The 21,841-nt window shown below is 41.9% G+C and overlaps 2 protein-coding genes and 1 long non-coding RNA gene across 4 annotated transcripts in view; 1 reads left to right on the top strand and 2 right to left on the bottom strand.

Annotated features, from left to right (window-relative positions):
* Positions 1-1,542: 1,542 nt before the first annotated feature.
* On the bottom strand, positions 1,543-9,764 carry LOC101175099 (14-3-3 protein epsilon). Of its 2 annotated transcripts, XM_023962322.1 has the most exons (7): positions 9,557-9,764; positions 6,394-6,593; positions 6,152-6,258; positions 4,734-4,940; positions 3,700-3,836; positions 3,511-3,552; positions 1,543-2,369 (listed from the first exon to the last, which is right to left on the bottom strand). In XM_023962322.1, the coding sequence occupies exons 1-6, from the start codon at positions 9,618-9,620 to the stop codon at positions 3,545-3,547; spliced, it is 723 nt and encodes a 240-aa protein (XP_023818090.1). In that variant the 5' UTR covers positions 9,621-9,764; the 3' UTR covers positions 1,543-2,369; positions 3,511-3,544. The 2 variants fall into 2 exon arrangements, with proteins under 2 accessions (XP_023818090.1, XP_023818089.1); XM_023962321.1 differs by lacking the exon at positions 3,511-3,552.
* The window catches only part of LOC111948625, a 35,966-nt gene continuing 23,727 nt past the window's right edge, over positions 9,603-21,841 (top strand). Inside the window, exons 1-2 of the long non-coding RNA XR_002874579.1 lie at positions 9,603-9,832; positions 11,181-11,251. This is a non-coding gene — a long non-coding RNA (uncharacterized LOC111948625). The remainder of the gene's footprint in view (positions 9,833-11,180; positions 11,252-21,841) is intronic.
* Positions 12,122-20,144, bottom strand: LOC110016423 (adapter molecule crk). The gene is made up of 3 exons (XM_023962323.1): positions 18,378-20,144; positions 16,892-17,478; positions 12,122-14,760 (listed from the first exon to the last, which is right to left on the bottom strand). The coding sequence occupies exons 1-3, from the start codon at positions 18,595-18,597 to the stop codon at positions 14,626-14,628; spliced, it is 942 nt and encodes a 313-aa protein (XP_023818091.1). The 5' UTR covers positions 18,598-20,144; the 3' UTR covers positions 12,122-14,625.

The following is a 21,841-nucleotide window of genomic DNA, read 5'->3' as shown; positions in this document are numbered from 1 at the left end:
TATTTATTAAGTTAATTTATTTTGTAAACTAAATATTATTTATTTATTATTAAGTTATAGATTTATTTCTGTGAACAGATTTTTGTTATTCATGTATATTATTTATTTTATTTATTATTAGCAGCATTTTGCACATTTGAGTTTTAACTGGTTTTATGCCTTCTGGTGGTCAACGTCTTCTGTTTTTCTTTTTTGTTTGTACATGCAATGTTTGCCATATGAATGTTTTTGTCAGGTTCACTGTTGTTTGGCTTGAATAAATTTGACTTTACAGCACTGTACCTCTTTTTTCTTCCAAAAATGTTTTGCCCGTGTCAGGGGGGACTTGACTAAAAATATATTTCTAAGGGGGTACATCACTGAAGAAAGTTTGAGAACCACTGATCTAAGAGAACACTGAAAAAATTTGCGACAGATTAACTAAAAAAGAAAAAATTAAAAGTTATCCATATTGTACTTTAACATGGAAAAACATCTTTGGGGGTTTCAGTAATTATGAAAAGAAACTTTCGTCTCAATTTTGGTTCATAAACCTCCTGATTTGGTTACACAAGTATTTTATTCACAAACTAAATTTAGCAATAAAGCTCCCAAATTGTTTTGATTTATTGGCCCAAATTAGATTTCACTTACACTCCATTTCCCCAAGTGCAAACAAAACAACAAGTAAGACACGTCATTTTGCGTTCAATAAAGTTCTTTAAAAAAAATACAAACATTGATCCACGGATGTGAGGGGGCTCCCTCTAGCGGCGCAAGAGGGGTATGACTAGTTCTTCTGAGACATTTATTTCAGAATAAATTAACTTTTTTCCCCCTCCAAATTCAAAGCATGAAACCGGAAACCTATCACTGCTGCATCCCTTTGTTAACCCCTTGTGCTAACCTATGACCCCACCCTTACATTGACGTGTTATCCCTACCAGGTGAATAAAGGTGGAGATGATTTCATTTACCATCTAGTGGGGTCTAGATGACCCAACTCCCAAAAGTGCCTAGGATAGCACAAGGGTTGAAGGGAACAGGAAACTGACGTCATTACCTGCCCAGTTAAAAAAACTTTCAGCCAAATTCTAGACTAATTATTTTTAATCCTCCATTTCTTCTCATTTTCTTTGTTAATCCATAAAGGTTTTGAGATTTTTCTTTTACACGAAGCATTTTTTCAACATGATTTTACTTTATATCATTTTCTACATTCGAGTCACCGTGTTCTCCACATTATTTCTTAAGGAGCTGATGTGAAAATGATTCTGTTCAGATGAAAAAAAACAACAGAAATTCCTGATTTTTTTTGTTTTAAACAATTAAAGGTTACATTCTTTTATTTTTCTTGAAAACAAAAAAGCAATTAAAACCTGTAGACTTAACTAGCATGTTAGGGTGTAACTGTTTAAATTTTTTATTAGCTGCTGTTTCATCATTGAACATCAGACACAGATGAACCGATGTCTTGAAAAAAAACGGTTTCAGCCACAGATCGAGTTCACCGTCGATTAAACGCTGCCCTCTAGTGGCAAAGAAGAGGAGAAGGACGACAGCTGGCACACAATGGTTGGACATGTTTAATTGGAGGTTTAACGTTAGTTCCATGCCGTGGTTCTTGTGGTTCCGGTGAGAACATTCAGTAGTACAAACCGGGTTCCTGTTACAACGTACTGAACAGAAGAGAGGAGGTGAAAGGAGGTGCCGGGAGAGCACAGATGCAGCCGGCCAGACCCGCATCACATGACATGGGAGCCCCGCCCCCTCCCCTCCCATGCAGAAGCGGCGTCCTAGCTATCTGCCTTCAACTAAAGCGCTGCAGCCGTCCAGTGACGGATGAGGGGAGAGGCGGAGCTTCTGGAGTCCCTGACTAAAGGTGAATGCTGAAGAACCACAAAGTAAGGGAGCACGCTCGGCTCTTCCTGAACGCGTCCTGTCAGCCGACGGCGTGGGCGAGACGCCGCTCGGGGGAAAAAAAAAAAAACACTTGCACGGGACAAACCCGGCTTCGTCTTTAAATAAACTCTTGCATGTTCGTTACAAATACAGGCAAGCGCGCTTGGCAACAGATGAGAGAGCAGAGTCAAATATAAACGGTATAAGAGGACGTGGACGCTAAAGGGGGCGGGGCTCCGGGAAAGGTCAAACCCCGGGAGGCGGAGACCAGGCGGCCCCGGAGAGGACAGACGTGCAGGTGAGGAGACAGGTACGAACAGGTGAGAGAAGGGTTAGAGGAGACGAAGCTGCGACTGAGGGTCGGGGGGGTGGGGGGGGGAGGGCTAGTGCTGCGAGGAGATGAGGAGGAGGAGGAAGAGGAGGTCTGGTTCAGTCTCACTGGGCTTCTTCCTCTGCGTCTGGAGCTGCTTCTTTGTTCTGTTCTTCACCTGAGAGGAGAACACAGAACATGGTGAAGCTGCAGCCGGACATCCCATAATTCAGTGGAGAAAAGGTGCTGAATCAGCTGTGGATCACAGAACAGGTGGTGTTTTTTTTTTGGGTGGAGTGGGGGGGTCTTTTAGAATCAAACCTTCCTGTTGTTTCCTGCTGAAGTTGTGATGCGTTCAAAGACCAAACGTTTGCTGTGTCAACGCCAGCTTCCCCGTTCGACCGTTCTCCTTCAAACTGAAGTTCTTTCAAGCGGAGAAGTGAGTAAAAGTTTAGGAACCCAAACCGATACGGAAGTGAGAGTTCCTGCGGTCCATGAAGGCAGCGTGAGCCTGGCAGAGCAAATCAGTCCAACCAAAGCTGGACTCCGTCTGACCTCTGACCTCCGCAGTCCAGTAACAGCAGAGGGTCTAAAACGGGTTTAAACTTTCAAATGTCAAAAAGGGGGAAAAGTGATCCGAAAACAATCCTGCCTACCAACTGCTGCCGACACATATTAGCTTCTTATCGACACAAACACAACTAACCCGGGTGAGCTGCTGTCTGAAGCAGACCAAACTAGTCCAGAACCTTTTCAGAGCAGAAGGAACACAAACCTTTATGAGCAACAGCCGCTTTCATCATCGGTTACAGCGATTTCAAAACCAGCACAAACTAAATGAAAACTAAATTCAGGTTTATTTCTTTACGTCGGCTAAAGTTCTTTCGCACAACCTCTGGAGAGAAACTGAAACCTGACCGGTAGGTAGAAGACCCAAAGACCCACCAACGTGCAGCTTGCTAACACGCGGGTTTCTAGCAGAACCTGGACTTGTTCGGAGTCCGTCACCCTGCTGCTCTGTGGGTCCAGTTTCAACCAGTTGGTTAAAGTCAAGCAGTGTTTAGTGAACGGGGGTTAACCAGCTGTTTCATCCGCGACAGGAAGTTTGGGTTTTTCCACCAAATGAATGGATCTGAACTGCAGTTGAAGCTTCCGTCTCATCGATTCTTCTCAACGTTTACTTCAATCCACAAACATTTACAGAGGAAGCAGCTGATGAAACCGACGCGGCGCTGTGAGGAGGTCAGCGAAGGAGGTGTCAGGGAGGTGAGACAGGAGCGAAGGAGGTGAGGAGGCTCAAGGCAGGAAGGATGACTTACAAAAAAACACCGGTGTTACTGAGGAGGAGAATCCTTAAGAATCTGACAGGAATGAGAGGAAGATGAGGAGTTAGAGGACAGAAGAGGAAGGTGGGACTCAGGAGAAACCAGAAGAAGAATTGGAAGCAGAGCTGCAACGTCTGGACGAAGCTCCAGAGGAGCAGTAGTAGAACTGAAGGGTTCTCTCACCGTCTCCCTGTATGTCTGAGGTCCATAGTGTCAAGTTGTCGCGTAGCAACTGCATGATAAGTGTCGAGTCTTTATAGCTTTCCTCGCTCAGCGTGTCCAGTTCTGCTATGGCGTTGTCGAAGGCTTCCTTTGCCAACCTGTCGACACAGAAGATCACCCCTTCAGGAACATCTGGACGACGCTTTCAAAGACCATAAAACTGCCCCCCCATCTCTGGAGGCTTCTTCGGGCCAAACAATCATCACAACAACACTAAAAGAGTTCAGATTGTTCCCACAAAGACACAAATGAGTCCATAGCAACCATAGAGAGGTTTGCATGTCTGGCCCTGATCAAAGTGTTTAGAGGTTTTCGTGTTTCTAAAACAAACTAACATTTGATTTTTTCCTTAGCAACCACCGTTTCCATGGCAACGTGGTTAACACTTTTTTTTTTGCATTTTAAATCCAGACTAGAATCTAAAATATTTTTTCTTAATGCAAATCATAGCTTATGATGACCTCACGCAACCTTGAACCAGCCGATTCCTCGGCGTGATGTCACTTAAACCCAACGTCATGTGACTGGGTTTAAGCTTGAGCTCCAGTGTTGACATAATTCCGACTATGGTAACTCGTCAACCGTTTATTCCAGCCGATTCTGACGCGAAGAAAAGCCACTTCTATACGTAACACAAAGTGTAGCACACAGCCGACACGAAAAGTCGTTTTCTCCACGCCAGAATCAGCTGATTCACGTACAAAAAGGGTGTTACTTGGGTGTCACCGGCGACATCTGCCTTGTCAAATGGGCCGTTTCACAGGGAAATGCGTGTATCGGCTAAAGCTCATGATGTCACAAAGCGGGGCGATGGATGACGTCACTTCCGTGTGAGCAAACTTTGTACACAAGGCTGCCCCCTACGGGCCAGATAGATCTCATCCACGCATTTAAAACGTCACTTTTAGCTTTTCTAAGACATTCCCAGACGCCATGCTGACAGAATTAGACACAAGAATTGAAACTAAATAAAAACATTTGACGAAAAGCCTCACCTGCAAGCCCGGTCCGGTGAGTTGAGGATTTCATAATAGAAGACAGAAAAGTTAAGGGCCAGTCCCAGCCGGATGGGGTGCGTTGGAGGAAGTTCAATCATGGCGATGTCGCTGGCGGCTTTGTAAGCGACCAAACTGTTCTCCGCCGCCTCCTTCCTGTCGTTGCCCGTGGCAAACTCTGCCAGGTACCTGTGGTAATCTCCCTTCCTGAGGGGGGGGGGGGGGGGGGGGGGGGGGGGGACGGGGGGGGACGACACCAAAGGTCAAAGGGATCCGCTTTCTCACGACACGAGGACAGAAGGACCATCACCAGCAGTCAGATTCTGGTTCGAGTCGGGACAAAAGCTCAGTGGCTTGTAGTTCAGCTTCATCTTAGAAGAATTTCAAAATCAAATACAGAAACTCTTTAAAGCAGCAGCGGTTCCTCGAGGTTCTGAGAGTCACTCAAGACCAGAGTTTAAGATCTATTTCACCAGGGATGGAAAGAACTGAGAATGTGTCCTTAAAGAGAAATGTTCTGCTAAAAATAAACAATCAAATACAAGTAAAAGTATAAAGTGGTTTTTCTGCCTTTTTTTCCATCTTCACAGACAGTTTATAAGAATTTTATAATTATGAACATTTAGTAAAAACGAGCAAAACAAATTCCAAATAATTGTGAAAAAAAAGATAACTTACATTTCCTTAAACATGTTAACATTCAGATACTGTGGTAAAAAAAAAAAAAACAGCAAGACTGTAATCATTTTCTTCTCAAACCAATATTTTAGTTTTAAACAAATGTTAACACTTCAAATGATATTTTATGCTTAGAAATAATTGGAGAATGAAGCTCTGAGGTTATTGAAGCGGCGCCCGGAGGATGGTGGATTTGGAGGACCAGGATCGGATCTAGATGATGCATAACTAGAGTTGGGAGAAGGTTCACACATGAAAAGCTGTATCGTTTTGCTCGAGGGTGGGGGCACAGCGCCTCTGCAGATCATCCCATGATAAGAAATGCACATTAACGTCCGTCTGTTTACACCGAGGATGTAAACAACGACAGAACAGAAGCCGCCCGACGACTGAAAGACAAACTGTTGTGTGAGATCTGATCATGAAGCGTCCAGAGTGCGAAGATAAAACCACAAAGTTCTTCATGGAATACGTCTAACAGAACCGACCACATCAGAAAAGGCGGAGTTTCAGGTTTAGAATCACATTTGGTGCATTAAGCTCAAAAAACACAATTTTCATTCCGTGACACTAGGATGTTTGTGGATTAAACACAAAAAGAAAATGATGAACCCCTCATTGAAGGGGAGTCTCAGAGCAGGAAACTCTGTCAAATAAGGAAATTTCACACCTGGAATAATTTGCAGGAAAGACAACATGAAGGTTGAGGTAAAATGGGGTGACTTTGGAGCTTTACCCACATTTTGTAGTAGAAAACCTTGGACTCTCCCGTGGTTGCAGCTAAAATGAGGTGCTTGTCCAGTACATCCAGGATGTCGTTGCAGATCGACTTCAGCTCCTTTTCAACCTGCAGACCAAAACAAACGACATGAGCTGCAGATCAGACAACACAGCCACGGCGGCCTGAAGACAAAGACACTTTTCCACAAAAACTTTACTTGAACCACCTGGAAGAGACCAGAACAAGGCTGCTCACACTGACCGTTTTCCTGTATTCGCGGATCATTTTTAGTTTGTCCTCGCCGCCTTTGTTTTCTTCTTTTTGCTCCAGACTGCTGATTATCCGCCACGATGCTCTTCTGGCTCCGATCACGTTCTTGTAGGCTACAGACAGCAGGTTCCTCTCCTCCACCGTCAGCTCCACGTCCATGCTGGCCACCTTCTTCATGGACTCCACCATTTCTGACGGACACAGAGAGACACGCGTGACGCCTCTGGCTGTGTACAAACGCTGCTGTGTCAATAAAGTTTGATTCAAACATGGTTTTCAAAGCGTTTCCAAATTTCTAAAATATTAATGATAAAAATCTATTGCCTTCCAAGACAGTTTTTGCAGATCGGCAGGAGTTTAGAGATTCACCTCTGAGTTTTGGGTGGGACTTTTGGTGCCCCGCCCCTTTCCTGAAGCTTGCTCTCCAGCTAGCTTACACCCCCAACCCAACAGCACACCCAGCGTATTCATTGTCCACATCACAAATACCATTTCCTTTAAACAGCATGTTTTCGCCAGCTCCTTTTGAGCTTCACTTTCTGCACACACATGCTCCATCAGTGGAGAAACGACACAAGAACACGCCAAGAACATGGTGAAGTCCAGACCCAAGGAGGAAACATGATGGTCCTAAGCTAAGACCAGCTTTCATTTCAACTCTCTGAAGCTCTGAAAACCTTTCCCAGCGTAAGCCCCGCCCACATCGCCCCTCCAAACCAAAGACTCTCCATCAGGGACATAAAACCTCCTCCCCTCAGTGCGTTTGGAGTCTGAAGAAGCATCACCTTCTACAACCAAACAGCCACATTCTGCAGCTCTGACACTCTGGATCCTCAGGGTTTGTTTTTTTTTTAACTTGGTTTTGGAGCCGTCTGGTCTCAGATTCCAGAGCTTCCATGTCAGGATGACTTTTGAAAATCTCCCGGATCGCTCGTCACTGATCTGAAAGCTTTAAAATAAAGACTTTAGCAGAAGAGACACGGCTAAAAATATCCCTGCAGAAAGTTTATTTATAAGATCAGTAACTCCTGTTAGAATTCAACCCAGATGGAGGTGGACGAACGAGAAAGGCCGCGGTAAACGCACACGCGCACGCACGCACACACACACACACACACGCAGCTGCATCCCAAAGCAAAAATGTGGAAAATGCTTTTTTGCTGTGGGAGGTTTTGGTGACATTCTTCAGAGGAACGGCGAGAGAAAGACGGCGTTTAATCACAGCGAGCAGGTTCTCCATCATTACTCGGGGTTGTTCTGCAGCGCACGTGGAACCACGCCCACTTCTGATACGTCTGTGATTGACAGCTGACGCAAAACAAGCAGAAGTGTTTCAGTCAGAGAATAAAATCCTTTTAAATTTGCATTTAAGATTCTGTTTCGACTAAAGATTCTAATCACGACGAAGAAAAATAAAATAGAATTATACAGATAAAAATGAAAAAAAAAAAAACTTTTATTGTGCGAATTAAATAACTAAAAACTCAAAAAGAATGTATCTAATCGATTTAGCTACAAAACTTAACATTTTTAAATTTATCAGGCGGAACCAGAACTAAAACAAACTGAAATTAAACTTTCAGTTACAAATAGTTTTATTTTATGGCCATTTATCCATCTTTTGCATAGTATTTAGAGGATGAATGTATTGGTCATAAATGTATGAGAAATCTCCTTTTTAGTGTCGCATTTTTAGAAAATCTGGTGGTCAGCGTTCGCTATGCCGTCACCAGGAGGGAGGAGGGGGGGGGGGGGGGGGCGATTAGTCACCTCCCGTCCAACTGGTCAAGTCGGTCTGTTTCTGCAGGTGGTCTGCTGCCGACATCCCACAGATCTCCTCCTTCAGACACTCGGAAAGCCAAACCTGACACCCGATGGGAACGGCTGTTCCCTTAGTGGGTCCAGAAAAACACTTTAGAGTGAAGTGGATTACTCACAGGGTTAAACAATGAATAGGAGCTTCTTCCAACTATAGACGTTCTCACACTTTTGAAGAACGTGTCGTAGAAACTGTGGGATGGGGTTGGAGACATTTTGTATTTGTTATGCGGTCAAACCAGCTCAACTGGATGTGACAGACCCTCCGCTTTAACCTCATTTTAGTCCTCAATCAAATATTTCCCATAGGAATCAAAGATCTTCAACGTCCCATCATCTTTGGATCTAATGTAAAAGACTTCCCAGTGCTCTTTTATTTATGATGATTTGTTGGCAGAAATCCAAAAACCTGCGTCGTATTCTAGGACATAGTTTCTGCAGAGCAGCAGGAGATGATCAGAAAATAACTGAGAGCTCTCTGTTTACAGCTCCTCACTCCACCAACCTAACCTTCAGGTTTTAAACTCCCTTCTAGCTGTTTTTAAGAACAGGTTCAACATAAATGAATCCAAATTAACATTTAACTATGTTTTTTTTAAAGCAGGTATTTTAACCCTTTATACGATTTTATTGTTCTGTTCTTCTAGTTTCCAATTTTCCATCATTTTTAAGACTTTTCCTGTATTTTGATGGCAGAGCTTTCTCCTTGTGCTTTAGCTCTCCCAGCATCCTCTAGTCTGACCTGCTGCAGCACTCGCACGCGCCTCCTTTATCAGCGGGAAATGCCGTTTTCTAGATCCAGCAGCAGGATGTTTACGTCTTAAAACAGAATCGGTTAGATGACTTTAAATTAAAAATCTCTAAAAGAACAGTGGCTAACAACACTTTCGTCCGTGTCCCCGCTGGATAGAACCGCCTCCGCCTGTAGCCACGGCGGTTGTTAGCGCTCCTTTAGGGCGTGGAGCCTCAGCGGACCGCTCCGTTTTCAAACGGGAGTCTGGCTCGTGTGGGGCTGATGAGAGGCTAACCAGCTAGTTAGCAACTTGGATAGCTAACTGACCAACAGGGACTAGCTTCGCTCAGCGCTCCGGTTAACGTTCGCCCACGAACACGCACGAGGCGTGCCTTTCAACACGTAGAACACTCTTTTATATTAAAAACAAACACGTTTGCAATAAATGTGGTTTTTGAATACTCTGGTTGGGGAAAATCTCCGCCATTTTGTCTTCTCTCACCCAACAAATCTCTGTTTTACCTGCGTCTCCAAGCCGCCCGCGCAGGGAGACGGAGGGGGGAAAGCGTTCTGCACCGAGCGTCGTCTCTCCCACAACCTTACCGTCGTATCGCTCCGCTTGCTCGGCGAGCTTCGCCTGGTAAACGAGGTTGTCCCGGTCCGCCATGATGCTCGCGAAGGGGGCTTCCCGTTGAAGAGGGGAGGATAATCGGCTGATCGGCGATTCCTGCTGGTGGATCAGAAACCGCACTACCGCTCCGCTGAGCCGAAGAGCCGCCGGTAGCGCAGGCGTAAAGATGGCGTCGCGGCTCCATCCGGGAAATCCACGCAGCACTCCCCCCTCCGCATCCACGCCTCCGCCGGACACCTCCCTCATAGGTGACCCCTCCAAGAGTCACTGACCCGCCATTTTTATTGATTTTCTCCAACTTTAAATTCACACAATACGTTTTTTTTGTTGTTGTTGGAATCTTGAACAGAAATTTTGAGATTACATTTGAAATTATAATTTCTTTTTTTAAAAGTTCTATTTTTTGTACACACTTAAAAACAAATTACTAACACACTGATTCTTATCTCATTTTTATGCGTCTCATCAAAGACCAACTCTATTGAAAACATTTAAAGAAAATTAGGTATAACATTGCATTTCTGAGTTGGCCTATTTATTTTTTCAATTCATTGTCATTCAGGAGCAGAGAAAATGCCTTAGAAAACTACTGAGCCTGTGACCTGACATGGGTCAAAAAAAATACTAATTGTTCCCACAAAATAATCTGTGATAATTATTACAAAATCATTTAGTAATATAATTTTTTACCAAATTATCATTTGGTAATAATTATAATCAAAAATAATTATTCTAAAGAATTAAAAATTATTAGCGGAAACGAAATATTATTTCGTAGGAACTAATTAATTATTTTTTTACCCATGTCCGGTCACAGGCTCCATAAAAAACAGCTCATTTGGGACAGAGAAAATTCGGGCCATGAGCGTCCTGCTCCACTGTATTCTGATGCTTTTACCTTTGTATTCCTCGTCTGAGCTGGAATCTGGATCAAAACGTTTCAACTGGATAGCTCCGATATTGCTCACCATTTTTGTTGTACCACTGATGTCAAGGCTGTGTCACACAGCCACTGCATACATTTTCCACATACGAAATTTCAGACTTTCGTAATTCATGCGTGATATACGTTTTTCGTAAGCGTTTCGTGAGTTCATCATTCGTCCATGTGTTCGTCGAGGGCTTCAGCCGACGGGTCTTAATAAGAATTTGCTTTCCAGCGGTTTAAAATGTTAAGTTTGAGAATTACGCAGTTTACGCGTGTTTAAAACAGTTTATACGCAATTAATACATAAATCTTACACAATTATGCGTGATTTGAGTGAGATGCACACGCAAAGTTGTGGCTTTCTACAATGTTCCACTTATGTCTAACGAACTTTTCACGGATGTTCCACCAATGGATAACTTTATGACATGAGGCGCACATATGTTCAAATCACATAATTGACACACGAATCGCTAATGAATTGCATACAAAAAGCTCAATAATTGCGCACAGTTCATGTTCCACGATGATTTAATGTGGTTTATTCTTACTTCTTCCATGGTTCATTCGTGATACGAACCATGAAATGAACTTGTGTATAAATTTCAATTTCTTTTCTCACTTTCTCCACATATATTCACGCATGACACATCGTGGCTGTGCGACAGCCTGTAGATTGGGGGTTTCGAGAAGCTGTACGCTAGCAGAAGTGTACACAGATGGATGTCGGGAAGCTGAGGTAGGCTTACTCTGCATATACAGTTTTCCACACCACTCAGGGACTAAATTCTAAAGAACTGCTACCGCTCTACAGAGACTGTGTCCTAGAAAAATCCTACAGGTTTGTTGCTTTTGGCTAAAAAATGCCCTAACCATAATTAACAAACCACTGGGAATGCTTTGAAAATAGATTAAAAATGATTGTAGGGGGACTTTAAGATCCATAACTGTCTGCGTAATGTTAAAGATGAGACTTTATACTCTTTTGGGAATCAAAATAATGAAAAACCAATCACTAGTCTACAGAAAATCACTTGTTCATCGATTTTAGGAATGCAAATATGTTTGATTTATATTTATACACAAATATTTTTTTACTTCTGCAAAAGTAATTTATGAATTACTTCTGCAGAATGTTTCTGAAAAGAAGACCTTATAAAACTGATATTTATTGATCAAGTATAATAACACATGTCAAGAAAACAAACAAAAATTATTTCATAAGAATTGTGATTAAAGGGAGTTTTCATGACGAGGTTTGTGTGACATAATACAAAAATGGATTTGGCCATTCTCATAGTAATTCATTCTTTTTTTTTTACCAATACAAAAACACCAACAGTAAGTGGAAAGACTTCACAACAAACCATAGTTATAAAACAACTTTTCTGTGACACAAACACCATTTAAAGATCTTATTTCTGGCCAATCAGTAAGTAAAGATTATTGCTTGATACTGAAATTTCACTTTGAACTCCTACATTTGTTTTCATCTTTGTCACTACGAGTGTTACAGTTTCTAAAATAAGCTGTAAACTTTCACAGAATATAAATCACACCAGATTTAATGGTCAATACAACCAACAAATGTCTTAAAACATGACGACTAAAAGATATTGCATGGTTTTATTACGACAGTATATACAGTGCTGTACAGACTGTATGTGGCTCAAACATTTTATACTAATATAATAAAATATGACATTAATGTAAAGTACAAAAATATTGTCTTTCAATTGAGACTCAAAGAAAAAGGGGGAAAGTTTTCACAATTTTACATGATGTAAACTTAAGTGTTGGAATATGGAGGATTGAAGGGAATGAAGATTTTAAATGTGTAAATTCGAGGACGGACCTGCTAACGCACAGTTAGCAGACCCAAGAAAACCTGAAGCTTTACTCGCATCAGGACTCAATGACTGATAAATCCGAGTATTACACCACAGATGCAGATTTCATCTCATTTTTCTTCACTCCTTATTGAGAATGACGCTAAATTAGGATTTTCAGCATTTTTTTCTAATAAACCAAAAGTAGAAAGAGCTTAGTGGACCCAGTGACCAACAGAATATTACATCCACCCATCTTCCGCTGTGCGAGGAACTTAATTTAAAATAAAAACAAAAAGAAACAAAAAGGAATTCAACTTTGCAGTCTTTGTTTAAATTCTTTACCATCGACTGATGTGATTAAAAACAAAAGAACAATTGTTTAACCCACAAAACAGGACCCAAGTATCGATACCAGAGTGGTTTAGGGTAATCCTAAATGAGCTAAAATGCTAAAAATGTTGACACCTTTTTAACACCAAGTGAACCGAATCGCCTGGAAACGTGAAGTTCCAGAACGAGATCAAATCAACGTATCGAGGAGCAAAATCAACCCAAATGATAAACACATTCAAGCCATTTTCTGTCCTTTATTCTGCTTCTAACACCCAGCGCTCACGTCTGTTATTCTGGTTTGCCTGTCAGCATTCACACTGTTACCGAACTGCACCAGAGTTCACTTGCAAGCAGCCTGAACTCACTTTCACACTGAGCTGTTTGGTACACACCACTCTGTTCCTTCAGTCTGTTTCATTGAACCAACTCCTCTGAGCTCTGGTCCTCGACTCGTGTAAGCTAGTGCAGTGTGAAGGCTAACCAGACCGTCCAGCCGTGCAAATCTGAAGAGGTGTGATCTCGAAAATGAGGAGTCAAGAGATGAAGGCACCTGTGAACACGTGACCAGAGGACTGGTTTTGGTCGTTATCCTCTTCTGATCAAAGCACTTTCCAACACCAAACAAGCAGCTGTAGCCGCATCCTCCAGTTAACTGGGTCGGCTGAATGTGAAGGAATCATGTTTGCCGTCTACAGCACCATCAGTGAGGGTTAATTAGTATAAAGTTATAAAAAGTCACACGTCCAATGAACTTAGCATGTAAGAGTCTTAATATTTTGTTTTAAAATCATCTTAAGAGCTCAGCTGGAAGACAAAATATCTCAAATAAACATAAAACCTTTTTTGCATAAAGATTTGATTCCTATAGTCTTAAATCCACAATTTAGACAAAAAAAAATCTTAAAAAATTCCATTTTGGCAGGAAAAAACACAAACTGTTTAGGAATTTTGGCATTTTTAAAAAAGTTGTTTTTGGGAGTTTCAAAAACATTTGAAAGGATCGTCTCCATCCGGTAGAGTTTGCTCAAAGGCTCGCGGCTGTTCTTTGAAGAAATTCACAGATTTATGATTCTTTGCTAGACGGTCGTTCTCGGTAAATCTTGTGGTACGTCACGTCAGTACTGGGTTCAAGGTATGTAAACAAGGGTTTGACTGACCAGCTCCGAAAACGACCCGTGACATGTGTCCCTTTGACCCGCCGCAGCAGCCGGTTTTACGTGGCGCTGGTCTGCAACATCACCCTGATTTATTAGTGGTAAATTCTGTTTGAGGCCAAAATGTTGTGTGTGTGCCCCCCCCCCCTAAATGAATGAATTTTTAACACCTTATTGACAAGAAACCCAATTGTCAGATCCAGCTTTTGAAGGTCTGAAAAATACACAGATTCAAGTCCAATAAAGCAACATTAACGTGTGGACAGCGCCCGTCCACCACCACCACCCGGTTCCCATTTCCCACTGAAATAAACCTGGAGTGAGGCTGAACGACAGCGCAGTGGCAAATCCTCAAACCCAACGACCATTCGGTCCCCTTCAGCAGCCGCTGTTCAGGCGGAGCGCATCAGAACCGGACTCTGGAGGAGTCCAGACGTTACCAACAGCAACTCTGGAATCACAGCAAGTCGTCGTTTCCTGGATGGAGGCGGCAGAGCAACCATGGGGGGCCTGGTGCAGGACTCCTGAGAGCCAACACTAATAAATACGCACTAAAGAAAAGTTGGGATCTTCTCGAGTAAATACAGAACAAGTGTCAGGTTTAGGTGGCTTTAGTTGAGCCCACAGTGACGGTGTGTAATACCCGTTTAGCGTGAGCGCCTTACAGGAGTCCGACATCGGGTCTTGAGCTGCAGGGTCAGCTCGTGAGTTCATGAAGGCGTGCCTGGATCTAACCAGTCCTCTCCAGGCACGAAGAAGAAACCCAAACCAGAGAAGAAGAGCGGCAGCGTCTCTCAGCTCTCGTCGTCCGGATGGTGCTGTTCCAGCAGCCGGACGTGGGTGAATGGGAAGTGGCCTTGCTTCCCTTTGCACTCCCCCTCCCACTGGCCGTTCACATTGATCTTGGTCACCTTGACCATGTCCCCCACCTGCCAAAACACAACAGACGTCACTGTGGGGAAACACACGACGGTTCAGGAAAACAACAAAAGCATGAATAAATGTGAGCATCTGTGCACGGACAAGCCAACCCTGGCTGGAGGAGAGACGCTACGGCACAGCAGAATCTTTTGATAACAGGTGGATACTACAGGGTTTTACAGTGTTACAGGATGAGAATCTGTCCCATCTGAAATCTCTGTTCATCTCTGGTTTTTATCCCAAATCTGTTCACGTGGCGTGAAAAAAGTCGGTTCTTCAAGCTTCAGGCAGCATTGAATGTGTCTGTAAAACAGTCAAAGGTTTGAACCCGGAGTTAAGACTCTGGACTCCAGATTTGAAGAAAAACAGGTTTCCCTACAAAGTCCTGCTCGTTCCGCATGAACAGAATGTTGTTAGCGGTTTTCAGTTTCTAAAAGCTTTAATCACTTTCCGTCTTTTATAATTCGGGAAAAAGCCTTTGCGAGTCAGAAAAAGTTTAACTTCTAACCAAAGGTGTTTTCTGTGTTTTTAATATGGTCTTGTGGTATTTTTCTGTTGGTGGAGGATAGTTAAGGGTTAATGGCAGACAAAGTATGCATTACGGTTGATTAGTGTGTTAAAAAGTGATAATGCACACTACGAAGGCCATTAGCCCGCTTATACCATGGTCAATTACAAAAGAAATAAATATTAACCAGTGTTTAGTCCTTAATTCTTGTCTTGCCACATGAAGGAGGGATCCTCCTCCAGGACGGACAGGCGATTTACCACGGAGAAGAATTAACTTATCTAACTCTAAAACTATTTGTTTAAAGTCCAGCAGAAGAGCATAAAAAAACATTAAAAATAAAAAAATAAAAAAATAAAACTGTTCTCAAAAGAAAAAAAAGGTGCTACTGTTTTCAATCGTCTTGATTGATTTTTGGTTTCAAATCAGACTTGGTTTTTGGACTTGATCCCAATTTCTTGTGGGGGACGGGGCTTTGATCAGATTGGCTTTTGGGACATGATTTGAAAATCCTGTGAATCTTGAAAGTTCACAATGGAAACTAGACATTAAATATAGAAAGTTTGAAGAAAACAATAATAAAGTAAAACTGTAGATACATTTCCTATTTGAAAAATTCTAACAATTTGGTTAAAAAATTATAAAGTGAAAAAAATATGTTTTACCATTGCTGTTTTGTATTATTGTTTTTTGTTTCTCTCCTTCACTTTCAGTCCAGTCAATTAAGATTTGTCCTTTTTTGGAGTTGAGGTTCATTTACGTGAGGGAGGGGCTTGGAGCCCATTGGCTGACAGGAAGTGATTGACACGGGGCGATAGAGGTTATGGTCAAATGAACGGTGTCTTTCTTTTGCACCCCCACATTTAATTTAGGGTTAACTTTTCATTTACATTTACATTTCACTACTGGTTGTATTTGCTAAATATAACTTTGTATGTGACAAATAAAAGAATCTTGAATCTTGAATAAAGTCTGATCTGAAACAGTAAATTGAGGACGGAGTGCAAAGAGAAACAAATGAACAAAAATCTAAAATATAAGCTTTTTATTATTCGGTGACAGTTTTTAGTATACAGTTGAATTTTTTAGTCTATTTTTTTTTGTATTTCTTTACCTTTTTCATATTTTCAACGTTTTCAATGTGTACTTTTGAGTTCAGAACAGTTTTTTTTACGGCCTGGTATTTCATTTACTGTAAGCTGCTCCTGATTTGACCCCACGGTGACCTCACATGGAGTCACAGACAGAATTCTGGGAAGTTGCCACTTCGAACTGGGTTTAAACTGAAACTTGTTTGGTGTTGGGCTGGATAAACGAGGAGCCACGACACACCAGAAAGCACATCAGTCCCTTGACCTCTGCACTTGTTTGCATGCCACCCCGTCGTCTGTGCGAGGGCGCCGCGTTTCACGGAGGAAACGAGCGTCTTATGCAACGCTCACAATGAGCAACGCTGACCACATGAAGGAAGGCCATTGTGACGGATCTGAGACGACCTCTGTGCACAGAACCGGCGCCCCACTGTCAGCGGGTCCCGTCAGCCCTGCATGCGTGACTGAGCCATTATGACGAGCAGTCGGGGGGGGGAGGAGAGAAAAAGCAGCGAGACAGGAAATAAGTGGAATTTCTACCTCCAGTGCAAGCGCGGTCTTGTCGTAGGCGTTCGGCACCCTCTTCTGAATGGCTCTTGCATAGACAGGCCCGTTCTGCAGGTTGGGCAGCTGAGCGCTGACCACGGGTTGAGCATATGGACCCGGCTCCCCCAGAGGGTTTCCGAGAGGGCTCCCTATTCCATCCGTGCCGCCCGCGGGCCCGCCCTGTCCCGGCGTTGCGCCCGGGGTGCCCGGACAGGCGGTGGTGGGCGAGCCGGGCCGGTATTTCTCCACGTAAGGCACCGGGATCATCCCGATTTGGCCCTCCTGGTTGGCAGCGTTCCACCACTGCTCCTCGGGTTTTTCCAGCACGCGGAGGATGTCGCCCTTACGGAAGGGGAGGTCCTCCTCGTCGTTACCGGGGAAGTCGAACAAGGCCCGCACGAACTCTTCCTCCACCTGCTGAGGGGCGCCGGCAGGCGTGCTGTTGGAGTTGGCGTTTCGGGCCTTGCTCACAGGCTCGATGAGCGTGGTGGTGTCCAGGTAATGGATCTTATAAAACTCCAGCAGGGCCGGCAGCGCCTCGAACTCCTGATCCCCGATCCGGAACCGAGAAGGAGCCAGAACTGACGGAGGAAAGACACCACCTCTTTACCCGACATCAACACTTCACCACATCCTGACTTACTTATCCATGGAAATAAAAGTAGAAAATTACGGCAGGAAAGACACCAAAGTGGATTTTCTTTCATTCATAAACATGAGATTTTACAATCTGATGAAATTCCATTTAAAAAAGTTCAAAGTACTTAAATTTAACATGAGGTTACATTTTTATTTAGTTAGTTTAGGTGAAAAATAAATTTCCCAAATTAGTTTCGAACAGAAATTTTGACAAATTAATGAATATTTCATTAGATAACGAATTAAAATGTAATCTTGTGATTTCGGATTAAAAAAAGAAGAAGAACAAAACCAGAAAAACAATTAAATTCAACTAGAAAACCCAAATATGTATCAAATTGAGGCATCTTAACTCCCACTTTACTGAACATTAACAGTATTTTATTGTGAAATATTTAAACATTATGACGATTACTCTTCACTTTTTTCAGCTTTAATCCACAAAAACGACTCATTTTATTTTGTAATAACATAATATTCATACTACTTTTTTTTTTAAATAGTTCATTCCTGTTTCTGAATTAATCTGAAACATCCTTTTTTGCGATTTTAAAAGTTAAAAAAAAAATTATATAGTGAAACCACCAGTTAGCAAAGCTTATGAAGCTGATAAAGGCAGCAAACAAACCCGCATTCCTGGGAGTCATGGCCCAGATGTGACACCGGAACCACCTGGATCCATGAAGAACCCGCCCACACGCCCTCCCGCCCCACACTGGCCCGAGTTCGGGCTTTCCCGTCTGGAAAACTCGGAACTAACTAGCCAAAGTTCCCCCAAACTTCGCCAATCTTTCTGAACGAACATCGTTCCTGAACCCGCTTAGAACCATTCGAACCTTACCTGGACCGGACTGCCGGTTGTTGCTGACACTGTTGATGATGTAATGAGACACTTTGGAGTTCTCCGAAACCGACAGCACGTAGTCGCCGGGACTGGTGATCGAGTCCCGGACCAGGAAGACGCCGTGCCTCTGTCCCTGCAAGAAAGAGACCGCGTCCTGGCGGCTCAGCCGGCCCCAGTACCAGCTCCCGCGGTCCTCCGCGTCAAAATTCCCGGCCATGGCTGCGAAATCCCGTCCGAGGCTTCAGGCCTTCCCCTTCGCTTCTCCCGACGCGCAACTCATACAAAACTTTCTCCGACCGTCGCCGCCGCTGGGAAAAGCCGCGACTCCACCGACTTCCACGACGACTAACGCAGGCGGAACCGCCACCGCAGCGCCGGGAAACCTTACCCGCCGATAAACGGTTCAAATCTCAACAACAAACCAAAACTAACGTGCGACTCGAACTCCGGGACTGAAATGGCGGATCATGGGAAAAGTTGACTCCATTTACCGGAAGGGATGCCGGTCACTGGGAAGCGTTGCATTCACACCCCCTAAAAAAACATGGGAATTATTAACACTCCACCTCTCAGGTTTTGTTTAGCTGTAAAACTACTCCTGCCTGCAGCGCTTTGTTTCACGCTTTATTTAAGAGAAATGTTTCGTCCCAAAAGAAGAAATAATTCCGGAAATACAAAGTTTATTTAGAATTTTTTGCATTTGGAAGTAATGCAGATTAATAAATGATCATTAACGTTGGACTCTACTAACCAATTAAAAATAATCCAATTCATTTCTTAATCAAATTTACTTAAATTTAAGTAATTAAAAAAATACTCAATATGGGATGTTAGGGAAGTTTAAAGCTTCCTAAAAAGTTAACATTCCCCTAATTCAGCTGTTTGCACAGGTAACGCAAAACATAATTAATTTAAAAAAAAAGAAATTGATAGACTATGTTTTATTACATTCCGACTAGAGAAAATACGGCGGTTTGGACGTTAAGTTGGGGGTGTGAGGGGCTGTAAGCTAGCTGGAGAGCTTTTTGATTCAGTCAATGTTGTGCTGCGTTTCCACATCCAATCTAAACTCAGATCCTAGAAAGTTTGACATTTAAGATGCAAATATTTGTCATTACTTACAGAAAAAACAAATTTTAGCTGCAACAGCCTCAAGTTTGGTTTGGCAGAGCTTTTTTAAACGTCACACAGACAGCTGGAAAAACAATTTTTTTTTCATTTCCTGATATAATTGTGGAAAATCAAGTGTCATCAGTATAAAAAAGTTAGCTCTGCTTTGCTTACACAAAACCAATAAATGATTCTTTTTCTAACATGTCTGTAGCTTATTGGTATGTTGACTTTTGTACATTTTCACCAGCAAACTCAAAATATTTTTTAAATGAGAAAATAAATATTTATCTTTAAAAAAAAGAAAACAGCCTGAAAGAATTAAATGTCGGATTGTGACGTTTATTGTGTGCATTTGTCATGGTTGACAAGTAAATTTCACTTATTGCCCCATCCTACTTGTGAGGGCTTTAACAGAGTAAACAAGGATTACAAACATATTTAGAATTCCTTTTTAATTTTCTTAAAATATAAATTAAAGATCAGGAAGCGTCTAGAAAACCTGAGATATGAGGCTTTTGGTTGTACCAGCAGATGGCAGTGTGCGTTCTCTCTTTAATTTTAAAATGTAGCTATGGAGTGATATTTATGCCACACAAAACTTTCTAAGTTCAGTGATGAAAGTCTTCCGGGAATTCCCGGAAATCCGGGTTTTTGAGCAAACCGAACGTACTTTCCGGGAAATAAAGACCTGATCTCTACGGACAAATCGCTTTCCAGATTAAAAAATGGTCTGAAATCAGCTAATTTTAGCTTTATTTTCTATATTTCTCCGCAGATCGCTTCCTCTATGGTCGTGGCCATCTCTCGTCTTCCCGGCCTAATTGACCAATGACGGGACGTTTTAGTTGCTTTCGGATGCGTCGACGGGTCTGATTGGCTCTGTCTGCACCACGTGGTCAGCGTGACTCGCTTCCCTAGAGACCAAAACTAGCGGACCCACGCTAAACTTTCACAAACACATCTGAAGAGTTTGCGATCAAATTTGTGTTAAAATAATGGCAGGCATCGTCATTATTGAGCGTGGTCACGACCTCAGTTGTGAGAAGACGATAAAAAACAAATTGAAGTGGTCTTGGCTGGAAAAAAAAGATTTTTAAGGTAGTGTAGGTCAAATACTTTTTTGTGTAAAATAATCTCAAAACCACATTTTGAAAAAAATTCAATTTTATGTTTTGAGTTTCAGTTTTTATTTTGAATACATTTCTCTATCTAATTTATTTGTATTCCCTAATTACCATGATTTAGTTCAGTATAGTTGACATTAATTATAAGTATTTGATGGTTTGGACCCGCACTCCCTTAAAAAATAATGTTTACAATCTTTAGTTTAGTTTGTATGTTTGTTTTGATATTTCCCAGATTACTTAGTATTGGTGTTAAAGAATTGATGTATTATGTTATAGAATTATAGTTTAAAGCAGATCCCATATTTTGATGTAGTTATAGTTTGAGAAAACAGTGCAAGTGGATGTTGTACATCAGTCATTTCTAAAGCAGAAATAATGTATAAATAACTGAGGTATTTTCATAGAATATCATAGTTACTGGTGTTCTTTTTGCCATTTGGGGCTTTGATGTTACTATATTTTAGCAATTGTATGTTTTGCAGCTTTAAGGAAAAGCGTAGATTGTAGGATTGTGTTACTTTGAGCAATTTTCCAAATTCTTTTTTAGGACCAGCAAGTCCTTAATGGAGAGTCAAACTAGGGGTTTGAATGACAAATCATGATGCTCCAATTAGTCTTAGTTTCTTGATAAAGAAGTGAATAACTAGCTGCCAGAATGCACCAGAATGCATCTAAGACCACGTATTTTTCCAAAATTTCGCTCTGTGCCCGCCATATCGCTCAAAGAAAAGTTCAGGGATTTTTTCCTTGCCTGACTTTCATCACTGTAAGTTGCAAATAAAAATATTAAATATTTGCTTTCAAAAAATTATTTTTTGCATCCAAATTTTTTGTTTTTGCTTTCAAAAAATTTATTTTTATTTTTGCTTCTGACTAAATAAATAATAATTAAACCAATGCAAAAAAAAAGAAATTATGAATTATTGTTAAAATGATTAAAAAAAATGAAAATGTCCTCATCCAAAGAGACAAAATCCAAGGTAAAAAGAGCTGGTTCAGCTTCTGAGCCTCGGTATCAGACACCATGCTAGATAAATACGGCGATTTGATTGGTTAGAATCTGGACCAATCAGCAGCTGTCTGATGGTAGCTTTGTCGCGCTAAACCGAAACTTGTGTGAGCAAAATCAAAGATAGGAAAAAGGCGAGATGACACGCGCATTTTTGTTTTGCAAACGCAAAAATATTTTTTGAAAACAGAAACAAAAAATTAAAAAGCAAT

Source organism: Oryzias latipes, chromosome 14, assembly GCF_002234675.1.
Source record: "Oryzias latipes chromosome 14, ASM223467v1".
Classification (NCBI taxonomy): domain Eukaryota; kingdom Metazoa; phylum Chordata; class Actinopteri; order Beloniformes; family Adrianichthyidae; genus Oryzias; species Oryzias latipes.
This window is presented reverse-complemented; position numbering and strand designations above follow the sequence as displayed.